This window comes from Lepidochelys kempii, chromosome 10 (genome assembly GCF_965140265.1).
Source record: "Lepidochelys kempii isolate rLepKem1 chromosome 10, rLepKem1.hap2, whole genome shotgun sequence".
NCBI lineage: Eukaryota > Metazoa > Chordata > Testudines > Cheloniidae > Lepidochelys > Lepidochelys kempii.
The window spans coordinates 16,954,167-16,971,101 of record NC_133265.1 but is presented as its reverse complement, the minus strand read 5'-3'; the positions used below and the strand labels follow the sequence as shown (position 1 = coordinate 16,971,101).

The following is a 16,935-nucleotide window of genomic DNA, read 5'->3' as shown; positions in this document are numbered from 1 at the left end:
ACACCAGTTCACATTTGCACTGACTGCTATTTTAAAAAATCGGTATGTTTATATAACGCTCATGAAAAGTTCCAGATTGACAAGCCTGAAGAATGAAGGTATAGACAAGCAACAGTGCAGGCAGCAGCACTACAAGCTTCTCCACACTGCCCTGCCAGTGAGCCTCATCCTTGAGCAGCAAAAAACAAGGGCACATCACTCTCCACAACCACATGATCCTCGGTCAGTCTGCTGAACCAGCCACCCAGGGAGTTGGTCAGTGTCAGTTCCAGTGGTGTTTCCTGTGATGTGGAAGTTTTGTCGCTGAGAAACACTAAACAAATTTCATGCAGGCCACTGAACTGCCGTCAACTTTTGGTAGTTACCATCCTAAGCTGTAGTAACCACCGCCGTAGAGGTGAAAGTGGGTGAGCAAACCACTGAACCATTTGGTCCCTCCTTTTAAAACAGTCGGATTCAATTGTATCCTGGTGCAACTTCAGTGGACTTAGTGAAATGAACCTATTTTGATTTTGATTTTTTACAACATGCTGAAGATCATATGCAATACACAAATGAGCAGTAAACTAAAAACAAATCGTTTATTTTTAAAGTCAACATTCATATCAGACGATTGGTCAATTTTTTTTGATGGAATAATTTTCCATTTGAAAATGTAGTTGTCAAAATCAAAGCGTTTTCCATGAATATACAAAATATCAATGAAAATATCAATGCAAACATGTTGAAACTATTCAAAAGGGAGAATTTTGTTTCTACTTTATCATTTTGTTTCATTCCGACTTTGTTTCATTTCAACCTTTAATTTTTTGAATTTTAACTTTTATTTTAATATCTATAATCTTTAATATTATATACTAATGTTTTGCATTATCAAAAATGTTTCAAGAAGGCTCTTTTGATATATCTGAATCAAAATATTTCAGAATTTCCCTTCTACAAAATATTTTGAGATTCCAACTTGTCCTGATTCACGATGAAAACAAATTTTGGAATATTGCAATTTCCTGTGAGGGAGAAATTCCATTTTCAGACCAGCACTAGTTATGATGTTTATACTCTGGAATCATTTTACTGGTAAAAGTCACACAAACCTGAGATGAAAATACCATAACCAATATTTTTCTTTAGTTTCTCCAGTTTAAAGAATAACCCATGTAAAAAATACATTTAGTTGATTTTCATCATCAAGTATATATTTTATTTACTCATTGGTTTGATTTATAGCCAGCATAGTGATGCTTTTACATGTATTCCAACTTTGTCTTGATGTATAATATATTCTAACAATGGCAATTTAGAATGAACAACTGATTTGTTATATGACTGTATATGGTAATATTCTTGAAATACGAATGGTGTTCTTAACTTATTTCAGTCATTATTGGAACTTCATTGAATAATTGGAAAATGTGTCTGAAATGTAGACTGTTGTGGAAAAAAATAAATAATGTTGGGCTTTCGGCAGCAGAAAAAAGCTTCTACAGCTTGTGTCCCCTGAAGAATTGACTACTGGCCTTCTAAGCTACTGTATCAGACACGGAAGCTGTGCTTTACTTACAGGAAGAAACAGTCCCCTTGCTGGCAGCCAGGAAATGCCACATTAGACATCAAAAAGAAAAGGAGGATTTGTGGCACCTTAGAGACTAAACAATTTATTTGAGCATAAGCTTTCGTGAGCTACAGCTCACTTCATCGGAGTGATGAAGTGAGCTGTAGCTCACAAAAGCTTATGCTCAAATAAATCTCTAAGGTGCCACAAGTACTCCTTTTCTTTTTGCGGATACAGTCTAAGACGGCTGCTACTCTGAAACCTGTCATTAGACATCATGTAGTTGTATCTATCTGCCCCCTTCTGAGGACACAATCTGTCACTTCACACAGCCTGACTAGCATATATGGCAAACAAGCCAATCTGGTTCACGGGAATGACAGTTGGGGACAGAGGTGATTTTTATTTTTCCCGGTGAGTGCTCCACCCCCGCTCTGCCCTGAGGCCCTACCCTCGCTCTGCGTCTCCCCAGCCCCTCCCTTGACATTCCATCCTCTCCACCTCTTCCCGCTCCTGCTCCAGCACGTCTCCCAAGGCCCAGCCCTCAGCCCACCTCTTCCCGCCCCCACTCTGGCCCCTCCCCAAAGCCCCCCAGCAACTCGCTGCTTTGCGCCCTCTCCTGAGCACCTCCGCCAGCTGCCAAACAGCTGATTGGCGGTCTCCACTGAACAGCTGTGGCTGGTGAGAGCTGAGCACCCCCTATTTTTTTTCCCATGGGTGCTTGAACCCTAGAGCACCCAAGGAGTTGGCGCTTATGGTTGGGGAGACACTGTCTCTTCCTCTCATAACATCCTCCTGATCCTGTATCACTCTTAGAGCCTGATCCTGCATACACTTACACACATGTCTTTAATGGGGCCTTATCAATCAATACATGTATCAACAAATTATTTAATAGGCTTTATCTTAGGCCATCTCCGTTTCATTTCTTCTCTTTTTTTCCTACATTTTTGTAACTTTGAATTTTTCCTCATCCTCCCCAATTCTCTATCCCTTCAAGCCCTCTTCAAGCAGTGCTATAAAGGGATCTACTCTGTTAATCAGCTGAGAGAAGAGGAAATGTTTGCAACACTTATGCCTAAATGCTTGTGTAACACCAACAGGCCGGGTTGGCGGGTGGGATCAAACTTGGGATCTCTAGAGCTTAGTGCATAAGCCTCTACTGCATGAGCTAAAAGCCATATGACCCTTAGCTAAGGCTGTAGAGCAGATCATTAATCTCTCTCTCTAAGTGGTCTCAGTGCCACCAGATGGGACAGAGCACCACACCTAGATTGTTCCCTCTGTTAAACTTATGTCCTGTAGTCCCAATTTTAATGGGAAGGCTCATATATATAAAGGCTGTGGGATGGGATCAGGTAGTAGATTCCTTACAAAATATTTTCACACCTAGAGAGAGGAAATGCTCATGCCTATACAGTATGAATGTTCTTCAGATCACGGTTTCTATAGCTCCCATTTTACATGCATATTCCACTTCTCACATTTCATCCCGCTTAACCTTTCCTCACCTAATAAAATAATGCAATGAAAACATAGCTATTTGCTTTTTCACCTCCCTTTGCATGACATCATTACTAGCATCAAGTTTTTAATAATTTAAAATAGCTTTTTTTAATAGGTTCTTGACATCCTGCCTTCTATTCCCTCTCTTTTCTTTCCATTCCCTTGGGAGCTGCAATTAAACATGACTGCTCAGCTGGCCATCACCATATGACCTCTGGAAAGGCAGATTATTAAGACATGAAGTAACTTCCTTCCATTTGTGTTACTGATGCAACATTTTTTCTTCCCCAGTCTATCATGAGCTTCAGTAAAAAATGATAATGATACAGTTGGCCAATTTACAATAGATGATAAAACCACATTACAACTCCTGTTGTGGGTTTTTCTTATGATCGATGTGGTTAATCTTATCAGTAAGGAAACAGGCATTCCTACTGCTGTTAAAGTGCACTCATACTCCCTAAAATCTCTTTTGAAAGTTCACAGGCTGTATTCTATTCAGTTTCTTATACCTCGCCCATCACCATGGTAGCTGAGAGCTTTTCAAAAGAGTTTTCAGTAATGTAACTAGCATAGGTAACTAGGCTCTTGTATAATTATATAATATTTGGAAAGGGGGAGAGTTAGATGAATCTAAAACCTGATTAGCAGCCTAGCCTGCCCTTTTACCTCATCATCAGCTTAAAACCTGAAAATATCCAATGCCTGCAGGCATTCCAGTACTCTACTTAAAAGTTTTATTTGGGAGAAAAGATGACACATACCTGATACAGTTCTGAGGGTTCTGTTTTGGTTGAAGCCGGCAGAGGTGGCAACTCTGGTATCCCTTTGGAATAACTCATATTATACACAGAATTATTTTGGGACTAGAGAGAATAAAAATATGTTTTACAAAAAGATTTTGAACTGCACCATTTGACAAAGGACTTTATTCATGGAGGATGGAGTCACCTGAAGAATAGTATGTTGCAACTGTTCTAACGTAAGAGAAAACGGATATTCTTACTCAGAGCAAATCAGGTTTTCTGGCAGCACTGTCATCTTTGACCTCTTCACAGCCTTAGCAGAAATATGTCTATTTCAAAGAAAAACCTGACTTTGGAAGCATCTTTCACTGGTGGATAAAAACTCTGGAGCAAAAGCTGATATTCCAAAATTTAGGTTTAATTAAAAACAACAACAACAAAGTGCTCATGTTAGAAAAAATATTAAAGTGTTTATCAAAGTCTGCCTCAAGACACAGATGGCTCACACAGTTAGGTGTAGCCAACAGGACCACAAGGAAATGACATGGCCAGCATGACTTCCAACCTCTATTGACTTCCCTGTGCATTAGATACCCATTTTGTAGCTAGGTGAACTGCAAGCAGCATTTCACTGTAAGATCAAACAAGACTCAGACCCACACCCTTCAGGATCCTGGTCAAGCACCTGAACCAGTCAGCCACCACACCTGTTTTGCTTTGAATGTTTGCTCTAGCAGGTTTGGAACCAACTAAATATTGCAGCATTGTAACAGTGAATGTATACCAGAAAGTGAAACTGACTAATGCTTGTCTAAGTTGAGTGAAATGCAAAAGGTAAATACAGGGCTTTTACTGGGCGAAGGAAATTAGAGTTCAAAAATTATTTCAATTTCAATTCAGGGAATCAAGAACTTTACAACTCCATAGGACACTGTGCTGCCAGGATACAGAAGAACAGAAAACAGAGTAGAGGGATGGGCTCTTCACATGTGCACTAAAACCCATAGGATTTCAGTGTTGGTTGAATGCATCCGATGAAGTGAGCTGTAGCTCACAAAAGCTTATGCTCAAATAAATTTGTTAGTCTCTAAGGTGCCACAAGTACTCCTTTTCTTTTTGCGAACACAGACTAACACGGCTGCTACTCTGAAATGTGGATTTCAGAACATTTAGCAAGTCACAGAAACATTTCCTCAGCAGCCCCCTTGAGGGGCTGATGTGCTGAGACAGCTTTCTGGCATTCCATGTGGAATTTTCTCAATACATTTCCCCCTCTTATAATTTCTTCTCTGTGTGCAGGGTTCAGGAGGTGCCCAAGGAAATTATATAAAACGAAACTAGCAGCAAAGAATGGTGTACTCGCAGGCTCTAAAATTTTACATTGTTTTATTTTTGAATGCAAGTTTTTTTGTACATAATTCTACATTTGTAAGTTCAACTTTCATGATAAAGAGATTGCACTATAGTACTTGTATTTGGCAAATTGAAAAATACTTTTTTGTTTTGTTTTTTTACTGTGCAAATACTTGTAATCAAAAATAAATATAAAGTGAGCACTTTACACTTTGTATTCTGTGTTGTAATTGAAATCAATATATTTGAAAATGTAGAAAACATCCAAAAATATTGAAATAAATGTTATTCTATTATTGTTTAACAATGCGATTAATAGTGATTAATTTTTTTAACCACTTGACAGCCCAAATATATATATATATATATATATATATAAACCCAGGTAACATTCCATATGGAGCTAGGAAGAACATTAAAGGATTACAGAAAGCTATAGTACCATACTGCAACAACTATTGTTTGGATTCTTCCAACTCTATATCCCTTAAAAGAGCCATAAAACCCAACTACAGCAGATGGGTAAGTGATACCAGAAACATGTAACATTCAAGTGCACTGTATTTGAAGGCCAGTGCATTAAATCACCATCAAAAGGGCACGTATTATCAGTTATAATTACACTTCCAGAATGTATTATTATTTCTATAGGATGTTTCTTTGATACATTTTGTAGCAAGAGGCTATTGACTCTTGATCCATGTGGCTATAGCAGAGAGACAGTCCCAACTGTATACAGCCAATCAAATTCCTTCTTTTTTGACACCCAGTGAAGAGCTCATTTATAAATCGGATTTATAAAAGAAGGAAGCTGATTGACCTCCATAAACTATTCTCCAGCACACAAATATACAAGATAAATCATAGTTTTGGGCCATACTCCATGGTCCTTAATCAAGCAAAACTCCACTGAAGTCATCAGGAATTTCACTTGATTAAAGACTGCAGAATTTATTGGCGTTTTTTGTTTGTTTGTTTGTTTGTTTTTAAAGTGAACAAACAATAGAGTTTATTAGGAGTTTGTTCTTCCTTAAAGTTCCAGGAGTTGGTAGGAAAGTGAATATTCCTGCTAAGGCAGCTCTTGACATGCTATAAAAGCCATTCCAAAAATTAATATCCTTTTAACAGCGTGCTTGAGCTATATTACCTTTTCAGAGGGAATACTTTACAGAGGCTAACGTGTGATTAATATTTAACCACATGGAGCTTCTTTTAACACTCTGATCTGTAACCAGCAGTAAGGATCGTGAAGAATCCTTAATGATAAAGTGCCAATTGTGTTCAAGGTTTTCAAATTTCATTGTGAATACTTCACAGAGCCCCAACAATAAATCACTCACTTACCCTCAGGAGCCTTGGAGTCTGTGTTGGCTTCATTGTAAACTTTGGTCAAATTGTTTCTTGTTTGTTAAAATGTACAGATTAGGTCAATATTTTTCTTAAAATAAATGAGCTCGTATTAGCTACCTGCATACAGAAAATTAGGGAAATAGTTTCAGGACAGAGTTTCCATTCAGGAGACTAGAGAAAGTGTTAAAATAGATGCCTGCCTTCCAGACAACCCAACAGCTGGAAGGAAACAGCTCTCTTCAAACTCCTTCCACCTGTCTCTTCCTCAAGTTGTCTTCTCCCTCTCCCATGCTGCCCACACTAAGATCTCTTCTCCCTGCTACACAAGCTCTCTTCCTTTTCTACCCCACTTCAAGCTCACTTTTTCCCTGCACCTCATCTCAAACTCTCTTCTATCCCCCTCCAGCTGTCCCAAGCTTTCTTCCACTCACCTCCTTCCTTAAGCTCTCTAGCTTCCACTGCTCCCACCCCCAGGTCTCTTCTCTGCTTCCTTCCATGCCAAGCTCCTTTCTCCCCCCCCCCCCACCTACCCCATATTCTTTCCCCTTCCCTTCCACGCTGCCTCCCACCTACTCCTTTTCGAATGCCACAAATGTGTGGGTTTAAGTAAACAATTTCACACACATTTATTGCTGTGAAAAGTGAACAAACATCAAAGTGTGAAGGAGACAGAGAGACAGACAATGCCCACTAAGCCTCTTCCTAATTTAGTTTTTTTCGGGGGGGGCAGCGGGAGGGGGAAGGGAGAGGAACGGGGCAGAGGAGATTTGGTACCTGGTTTGCTTCTTATCCACCTTCCTGCCTGGCTGCAGCTCCTAATGCAAGTGAACTTCTCTGACACTCTGCCTTTCACTTCTCAGCCTGGTAGCCAAGGTGACAGCATTTTTGTTGCTAGGAGACATAAGAATGACTCCTTTTCCCCCTCCCTGCTTTCCCCCTCCTCCACAATGGCTGAAGAAAAACTCCTCCCAGTGTAATCTTATGTACTGCTGTAGCCAGGAAGGAATGGTTCAGGAATCAGTGTCACTGCTATCAGCTTGTTTGCTATTATATTGTTGAAAATTACAGGGATGTTTTGGGACAGATTACGGTTACCTGGGGTAGGGCTGGGGGAGCCACCTATCCAGCAGATTTCAGAGTAACAGCCGTGTTAGTCTGTATTCGTAAAAAGAAAAGGAGTACTTGTGGCACCTTAGAGACTAACCAATTTATTAGAGCATAAGCTTTCGTGAGCTACAGCTCACTTCCTCAGATCCAGCAGAGGAGAGGCAAATCAAAAACCTCAGATCTGAAAGGGAAAAAACATAGGGATTCAAATCCCTGAATCCAAACTTCTCCAGGCACTTTTTATTCTGGTTCCAAACCAAAATCCATGGGATCCCAGAAATTTGGGTTCAGATGTGGGTGCTTGAACCCCTGTGCTGCCCCAGCAAATTCATCCTGCTCCCCTCAGACCCACCTCCCATCCACTTATCTTTCACCATCTTCAGAGAGAGAATCCTGGTATTCTGACTCTCCTCACCATCCAAGTTATTCAGAAGCTCCAGGGTGGTCACTACCCTACACTGAGCCTGGTACCTCTCCTCTCCCAACCCCTCAAGAGGGCTCTGGCAGCCACATGCCTCCCAATGGGTCTTCTGAAAATGATAAAAGACAAAAATACAACATCACCTCTGGATGAAACTTTTTCACAAAGCATTCCCTCTATATGCGACCTCTTAGTCCTCATCCTGAAAGGAAACCTGCACACCTTCAAAAGATGAGCCTGGAAGTTTAAATTCATAACTTTGCTAGTAAATATCATGGACTGAATAGAGTCACTGGATTTATTACAAGCATCTACAACCCCTCCCTCCCCCGTGACTGGAGAGATGTTAACAGGCCACTTCACCTTGAATGATCCCTTGAAATATGTGTTAACTACTATGTTAAACAAACTGTTCCACTTTATATTTGGCTGTGACACTGACATTTCCCAGACCTGAAAAAGAGCTCTGTGTAAGCTCAAAAGCTTGTCTCGCTCACCTACAGAAGTTGGTCCAATAAATGATATTAGCTGCTGACCCACCTTGTCTCTCTAATATTCTGGAGAACCAACATGGCTCCAACAGCACTGCATACCCTTTAATAATGTCAGATATGAATATTTTTAGTAGTCTTAGCAAAACACTCTTACCTTTCTCTCTCTCACTCCTGTCTTTGAGTATTTCTTTTTTGCTGTGCATCTTTGAGTCCAGAGCCTAATATAGGCAGTGGAGCAAATTATGAGCTGATTTAGGCCCCCATCCTTCAATTTAATAAATGGACAGATCCTTACACCTGTACAGTCTGTCTGAAGTCAATAGGTCTCTTCAAGGGCACAGGGTTCCATTGAGTCTGTTAAAGCGGCTCATTCATAAAGCTTCATTTTATTTTAACAAGACTGTTGCAGAATCTATACAGAATATGCAAGGGAACTTGAAAGGATTTTCCGCCCCCCAATATAGTGTGCATATTAAAAGGGCAGTATACGGTCATGTATTTTTTTTAAAAAAGTTTTCATCTATGTTACTAACCACCTTTGATTGCTAAAGCCCCAATCCTCTGTGAAACTCCTTGAAGTATCAGGGTGCAAAATGAATTTTAAAAATCTAATTTACTTTTCACGAGCTGGGATAGTTAAACTAGATAGGTCAGTTTCACTCTCGTGATCAATCAGTTTCACTGTCAGGTTCCCATGCCCTAACACAACTCTGCGATGTTTCGGTTACAAACACTATGGAAGAATTTTTAAATCTAATAAAAAAAATTCTATTTTCATTGACAATTTTTTTAAAAAATAGTGAAACCAATTATTTTCAGTTTTGCAACAGTCTCAATGATGACTAAAAAGTGCTAATCAGAAACTTGAATATTTTGCACATTTCTGAACATACTTAGCACTAAAACGTCCATAGAGCGTAAGGAACTAACAAAGGAAAATTCGGGCATTCAGATCCTGCATCTGCCACCAGCGTAATGAACCCATAAACACCCAGCAACTTCCATTTCACTATACTTCATACTAAACCACTCAGAAATTCACAGCAGCATTGGGAAAACCCTCAGCTACTCCTACTCTGAAGGCAGAAAATTTTGTAGCTCTAGAAGTTGCAGGATTAACAATATGTAGTTCAGCAGTTCCAAGAGCATCCAGTAGTAGGCAGGTTTCAGAGTAACAGCCGTGTTAGTCTGTCTTCGCAAAAAGAAAAGGAGTACTTGTGGCACCTTAGAGACTAACCAATTTATTTGAGCATGAGCTTTCGTGAGCTACAGCTCACTTCATCGGATACATACCGTGGAAACTGCAGAAGACATTATATACACACAGAGACCATGAAACAATACCTCCTCCCACCCCACTGTCCTGCTGGTAATAGCTTATCTAAAGTGATCATCAAGTTGGGCCATTTCCAGCACAAATCCAGGTTTTCTCACCCTCCACCCCCCCCCCCCCCCCCCCCCACACACACACACAAACTCACTCTCCTGCTGGTAATAGCCCATCCAAAGTGACCACTCTTTTCACAATGTGTATGACAATCAAGGTGGGCCATTTCCTGCACAAATCCAGGTTCTCTCACTCCCTCACCCCCCTCCAAAAACCACACACACAAACTCACTCTCCTGCTGGTAATAGCTTATCCAAAGTGACCACTCTCCCTACAATGTGCATGATAATCAAGTTGGGCCATTTCCAGCACAAATCCAGGTTTTCTCACCCCCCACCCCCATACACACACAAACTCACTCTCCTGCTGGTAATAGCTCATCCAAAGTGACCACTCTCCCTACAATGTGCATGGTAATCAAGGTGGGCCATTTCCAGCACAAATCCAGGCTTTCTCACCCCCCTCCCTCCCCCGGAAACACACACACACACCCAAACTCACTCTCCTGCCGGCAATAGCTCATCCAAACTGACCACTCTCCAAGTTTAAATCCAAGTTTAACCAGAACATCTGGGGCGGGGGGGTAGGAAAAAACAAGGGGAAATAGGCTACCTTGCATAATGACTTAGCCACTCCCAGTCTCTATTTAAGCCTAAATTAATAGTATCCAATTTGCAAATGAATTCCAATTCAGCAGTTTCTCGCTGGAGTCTGGATTTGAAGTTTTTTTGTTGTAAGATAGCGACCTTCATGTCTGTGATTGCGTGACCAGAGAGATTGAAGTGTTCTCCGACTGGTTTATGAATGTTATAATTCTTGACATCTGATTTGTGTCCATTTATTCTTTTACGTAGAGACTGTCCAGTTTGACCAATGTACATGGCAGAGGGGCATTGCTGGCACATGATGGCATAGATCACATTGGTGGATGTGCAGGTGAACGAGCCTCTGATAGTGTGGCTGATGTTATTAGGCCCTGTGATGGTGTCCCCTGAATAGATATGTGGGCACAGTTGGCAACGGGCTTTGTTGCAAGGATAGGTTCCTGGGTTAGTGGTTCTGTTGTGTGGTATTGGTTGTTGGTGAGTATTTGCTTCAGGTTGCGGGGCTGTCTGTAGGCAAGGACTGGCCTGTCTCCCAAGATTTGTGAGAGTGTTGGGTCATCCTTCAGGATAGGTTGTAGATCCTTAATAATGCGTTGGAGGGGTTTTAGTTGGGGGCTGAAGGTGACGGCTAGTGGCATTCTGTTATTTTCTTTGTTAGGCCTGTCCTGTAGTAGGTGACTTCTGGGAACTCTTCTGGCTCTATCAATCTGTTTCTTCACTTCCACAGGTGGGTATTGTAGTTGTAAGAAAGCTTGACAGAGATCTTGTAGGTGTTTGTCTCTGTCTGAGGGGTTGGAGCAAATGCGGTTGTATCGCAGAGCTTGGCTGTAGACGATGGATCGTGTGGTGTGGTCAGGGTGAAAGCTGGAGGCATGTAGGTAGGAATAGCGGTCAGTAGGTTTCCGGTATAGGGTGGTGTTTATGTGACCATTGTTTATTAGCACTGTAGTGTCCAGGAAGTGGATCTCTTGTGTGGACTGGACCAGGCTGAGGTTGATGGTGGGATGGAAATTGTTGAAATCATGGTGGAATTCCTCAAGGGCAGTGATCCATCCTTATTCTAGCCCATTCATTACAATATCATACCAAGTTCCTTACCAAAATTCTTCCCACTCTATATCTTGTTTTGCCAACTTGCACAACTTTATTAGGAGTCTCATGATGTTTGGTGTTCTACTTAAAGGCCAAGTTCCGGGAGTAAAGAGGGATTACATGAGCAGCTTAGCCTTTATTTATGATTTTTAAATAACTTTATATCTCTAATTTTTGAAAAAAAATTGAAAATATTACCAGAGTGTACTGAAAGGCTCACAAATCAAATAGCAAATAAAATAAACCCCAGTTTTAAAAAAAAACCTCATGATGTTCAAGACAATTGTATGATTTTTTTTAAAGGATCTGACATGGTTTTTGAATGTCTGGACTTGGCAATACTGTACACTTCTGTTATGGAGTGTGCTGTCTGTCATTGTCTAGCAGGCTGCTACCATCCACCCCAGAGTTTTCTTTATTTCAGGAGTGAAGCTGTATCCCACATTAGGGATCTTTCCCCACTGTTGGGGACACTTGGCACTACACTAGGTAACTCGGGAGGGTGGAAGACCACGAGTGTTGATGAAGCCCTCCTGCTCTAGGCCAGGATAAACCAAGGCCCCTTTGCTTCTTGAACCCTCTGTGATCCTGCATAACACTGAGGAAGCTAGCACACAAACAGACAGGTTTGCACACGGCTCGTCAGCCAAGGCCAGCTTCGGCCTGGGAAACAGATAGATAAGGCAGAAATGTTTAGCAAAAACTGGTAACAAACAGGACCAAATAAGGCAAGGCTCAGGCAATGCTACTGAGGAAAAACACAACTGGCTGCTTTAGCTGATTGGCTACAGTATTGTATGGGGCAACAGGTAATTGGTTGCATAAGCTTGTGTAGTGAAGTAGGAAAAGGTATAAAATGTATACTGGAATCTGCTGCATTGGGGCAGGATTTGAGACAGCTCAGTCTCCCTGCGCCCTATTTGGAGCTCCAAATAAATCTCTCTGCTTCTCCACCCCGTTGTGGTCATTGGCGCGATGCATACCGGGCAACAAACCCAGCTGTTGCTTGCCTCGGGCACTCTGTGCCGGCAACAATTCTTGGCGTCCCTGGGTGGGCCTCAAGGCTGCTATTTAGCCTTGCCCAGACCCCTCCCGGCGGTCGAGGATTGCGGCGACAACCGACACCCAGCACACACCGGTGAGTTCATTGGGAGGCCTCAGGGCAGACGCGATTTGCTCGACCCCGGAGGGCACAACGGTGCAACGCGCCCCTATAGTGGAGAAGCAACTGCAGGCGTCGGTGAGGAACCGGTCCTGTGGAAAAAGTAGGAACAGTCCAGTGGGCTGGACTTTCTCTGTTAAGATCTGGGGACACCCAGAGTCGTTTGGGACAGGGACAGGGACAGAGTACTACAGGCAGGGCACGGTGTACGCCCCTAGAATGCATTCTAGCAAACAGGAAAGCGTTTGGATCAGATCCAATGACTAAAAGCAAATTGAAAAGGTTTTGTACAGTAGACTGGCCTCAATATCGGCTAGAGGACCAGGAACAGTGGCCACCGGGAGGATCAATCAATTATAATACGATCCTCCAATTAGTTTTGTTTTGTGAGCGAACGGGTAAATGGAATGAACATCTGTATGCACAAGCGTTTATGGCTTTAAGAAATAGAACAGACATTCTACAGAGCTGTAATTTGACTCCGACAGGACCGGTAGTAGCTAATGATAGCCCCCAGACCCCGCCCCCCATTGTTGTAATGGCAGATTCGGTGTCCCCTTCGGCCCCCACACCCCCACCTTATAAGGGTAGGATGCCTCAGGTTACAGAGATTGCCCCCTCGGTGGGACTCTATCCTTTGCTTACCAAGACTGTTGTGGCTCACCCAGGGGCAGACAGACATCAGGCTACCACCATGCAAGTTTACACCCATGTGCCATTCAATCCAATAGACCTAGCAGCTTTTAAAACACAAGCTGGGGAATTCTCCACGAACCCAAGCCAGTTTATTTCAGTCTTTGAGGGGTACTTCAGTAGTCACAAGCCGGATTGGGATGACTGTAATATCCTCCTGAGAACCCTGTTGTCTGAGGTGGAGCGGAATCAGGTTACAGCTAAGGCAAGGGGAGCGTCAGCTTTCAAGCGAAAGAAAGGAAGCTATCTGTCAAGTCCCTACCCCAAGCACTCGTAAACGGCTCAGAGCTTTTCTGGGTATGGCAGGCTTTTGCAAGATCTGGATCCCAGAGTTTGGACTATGGGCTAAACCGTTATATGACTGTGTCAAGGGAATGGATCACGACCCCTTTCACTGGTCCCCAGAAGCCGACAGGGCATTTAAAATCCTAAAAAGGAAGCTGATGGAAGCTCCAGCCCTGGGTCTGCCGGATCTCTAACGAAAAGGGGTGGCCCTGGGAGTGCTAGCCCAATTGTTAGGGACCTGGAAACATCCCGTGGCTTATTTTTCTAAGCAACTGGATCAGGTTGCAAAGGGTTGGCCGGCATGTTTACGGGCGGTCGCAGCTACTGCCCTAGTGCTTGAGGAAGCTAACGCTGGGAGGGGTTATGCAAATCTAAACTCCCCATATGGTCCGAGCCCTGCTAGACACCAAGGGTGGGCTCTGGCTCACCCAGGCTCAGATTGCTCGGTATCAGGCTAAGCTGTTATAGAACCCCTAGGTCACCCTGCAGTCTTGCCCCTCCCTTAACCCAGCCACCCTCTTGCCAGAAACAGAGGAACAGGAACACAACTGTTTAGAGATCATAGATGCCCAATACTCCAGCTGCCAGGACTTAAAGGATCAGCCGCTCCCAAATGCAGATTATGAATAGTACACTGATGGTAGCAGCATTGTCATGGAGGGGCAAAGGAGGGCGGGTTATGCTGTCGTGCTGAGGATGCCCACATGCATACCCTCATCCCATCAGTGGGGGAGCTTTTAACCCCTCAGTACTCTGGGGAAGAGAGGAAACTAGCTGACAAACTCGGTCTTCAGGAAAAAGAGGGATGGCTTCATTCTCCGGAAGGGAAGATCCTCCTACCAAAGGGCCTGATCCGGCCAGTACTGCAGCAGCTACACCAAAGTGTGCCAAGAAGCCTCCTGCGATGGCCCAATGCTCTACCCCTTGTCCTACTCCATGTCCACGCTCTCCCAAAGGGTAGATTAGGGCTCAGTCCCTTTGAAATTATGTTTGGAAGGGCATGGCCTATGAATGGGACACCGGTTCTGGCAGGGGAGTGGGAAATGGGGTGTGTTTTTTTTGTCTCAGTACATGTGCTCTCTGTCTGCTGTTCTCTCTTCTCTCCGCAGGTATACCAAAGACTTCCAGCCTCTTCCATTGGATACCCCTGTCCACTCCTTGCAGCCAGGTGACTCCGTGCTTGTTCATACCTGGAAGGACGAGCCTCTCCAAGAGAAGTGGAAGGGACCCCACACCGTCCTGCTGGTTTCCCACACGGCGGCAAAGGTCAAGGGACACAAAAACTGGATCCATTACTCTCGCCTGAAGGTGGTGTCTACTCCTTCCCTGGCATCAGTGGTCCCTGTATGCCACCCCCGAACCCATTAGTGAGGAAGATAGATTCAGTTTGATCCTTCTCCCAGCATACGGGGTGGGTAGATTGGCCAAGCTCTATCGCCAGCTCTCTGTATTCCTCACCAAGTTCGCCAGTGATACCTTGGCCATAGAGAGGAGCCTCAACACGGAACTTTATCAACTCCGGTTGTTGTCCCTGCAAAACCACCAAGCCCTAGATTACCTTTTGGCTGCACAGGGCAGGGTGTGTGCCCTGATTGGGGATGAATGCTGTACGTATGTCCCAGAAAATTCATAGGATATTAACAAGCACATCCTGTCAGCCGAACAGGCCCTTAACCAGTGGAAAGCCCAGGAAAGAAAGCCCACTATCTTTGCCTCACTCTGGGGATGTCTGCCCGACCTGGGGGGAGGCATTGTTCGTCTCCTGGTCACAGGTGCCGTGTTGTGTATTATCATTCTCCTCTTGCTTGCCTGTTGTAAAGCACTCATATACAAGATATGTGCCTCCCGCTCCACAGAAACCCCATTATATCCTCTTGTTGAGGATTCTAACTCCTCAACGCTGAATCACTTATTGTCCAGGAAATATGAGAAGACTCAGTTGCAAGCTTGTTGAGTATTCTCAAAGGAGGGAGTTGTTGGGGACACTGGGCACTACTAGGTAACTCAGGAGGGTGGAAGACCACGAGTGTTGATGAAGCCCTCCTGCTCTAGGCCAGGATAAACCAAGGCCCCTTTGCTTCTTGAACCCTCTGTGATCCTGCATAACACTGAGGAAGCTAGCACACAAACAGACAGGTTTGCACACGGCTCACCAGCCAAGGCCAGCTTCGGCCTGGGAAACAGATAGATAAGGCAGAAATGTTTAGCAAAAACTGGTAACAAACAGGACCAAATAAGGCAAGGCTCAGGCAATGCTACTGAGGAAAAACACAACTGGCTGCTTTAGCTGATTGGCTACGGTATTGTATGGGGCAACAGGTAATTGGTTGCATAAGCTTGTGTAGTGAAGTAGGAAAAGGTATAAAACGTATACTGGAATCTGCTGCACTGGGGCAGGATTTGAGACAGCTCAGTCTCCCTGCGCCCTATTTGGAGCTCCAAATAAATCTCTCTGCTTCTCCACCCCGTTGTGGTCATTGGCGCGACGCACACCAGGCAACGAACCCAGCTGTTGCTTGCCTCGGGCACTCTGTGCCGGCAACACCACTTCTCTGCAAACCAAATCTCATCTCCTGCAAGCTTACTAACTACAGCTTGCCCTCCTCCCCACTTGCTGCCTCGGCTAAGTTGCGCCAGCCTATTATGCCATCTGCACAGATTTCCAAATGAAACTTACATTTTGCAGTGTGCCAAGAGCCAAAACATAATTTGGCTGGATAGGATGAGGTGGGCATTTTACAAATGCAGTAGTTTAGACAAAGTAAAATAACAAGGACACTTTTGATTGACTGGGGAGATCAGAGCTGCTGTCATGAGTTAAAAATCTTCATAAAGGCACATGCCTCCTGTCAACATGTGAAAGCTAAAAATAGTGACATTTGGAGGGACAGGACACAGTCAGTACTGATCTAACATGCGCACACACACACACAAGGCATTTGCATGAGCCTTGCATGTTCACATATGTGGCACTGGTGTGCCAACACGTGTGGCACTGGGGCGTCTCTATAGGTAACACTGGAAAGGACTTGTCATGCATGGCACTTGTGTGCTCCATACATGACATTGTCATGGGCTTGCTATGTTTCCACACAAGGCACTGGCATGGGCTGAGCAAGACGTTTGCATTTTGTGTATCCGATTGGCCTTCCCCCGCTCCACTCCCTCTGATCCTGCCAGC

At 43.7% G+C, this 16,935-nt stretch overlaps 1 protein-coding gene across 1 annotated transcript in view; it reads right to left on the bottom strand.

The window, feature by feature from the left end:
• The window catches only part of DNAH3 (dynein axonemal heavy chain 3), a 107,556-nt gene extending 100,211 nt beyond the window's left edge, over window positions 1-7,345 (bottom strand). The window contains exons 1-3 of the mRNA XM_073362223.1: window positions 7,282-7,345; window positions 6,502-6,624; window positions 3,823-3,924 (exon numbers count right to left, since the gene is read on the bottom strand). Of these exons, the coding sequence (XP_073218324.1) occupies window positions 3,823-3,924; window positions 6,502-6,534 (135 nt within the window). The 5' untranslated portion in view covers window positions 6,535-6,624; window positions 7,282-7,345. The remainder of the gene's footprint in view (window positions 1-3,822; window positions 3,925-6,501; window positions 6,625-7,281) is intronic.
• Between the last annotated feature and the right edge of the window lie 9,590 nt (window positions 7,346-16,935).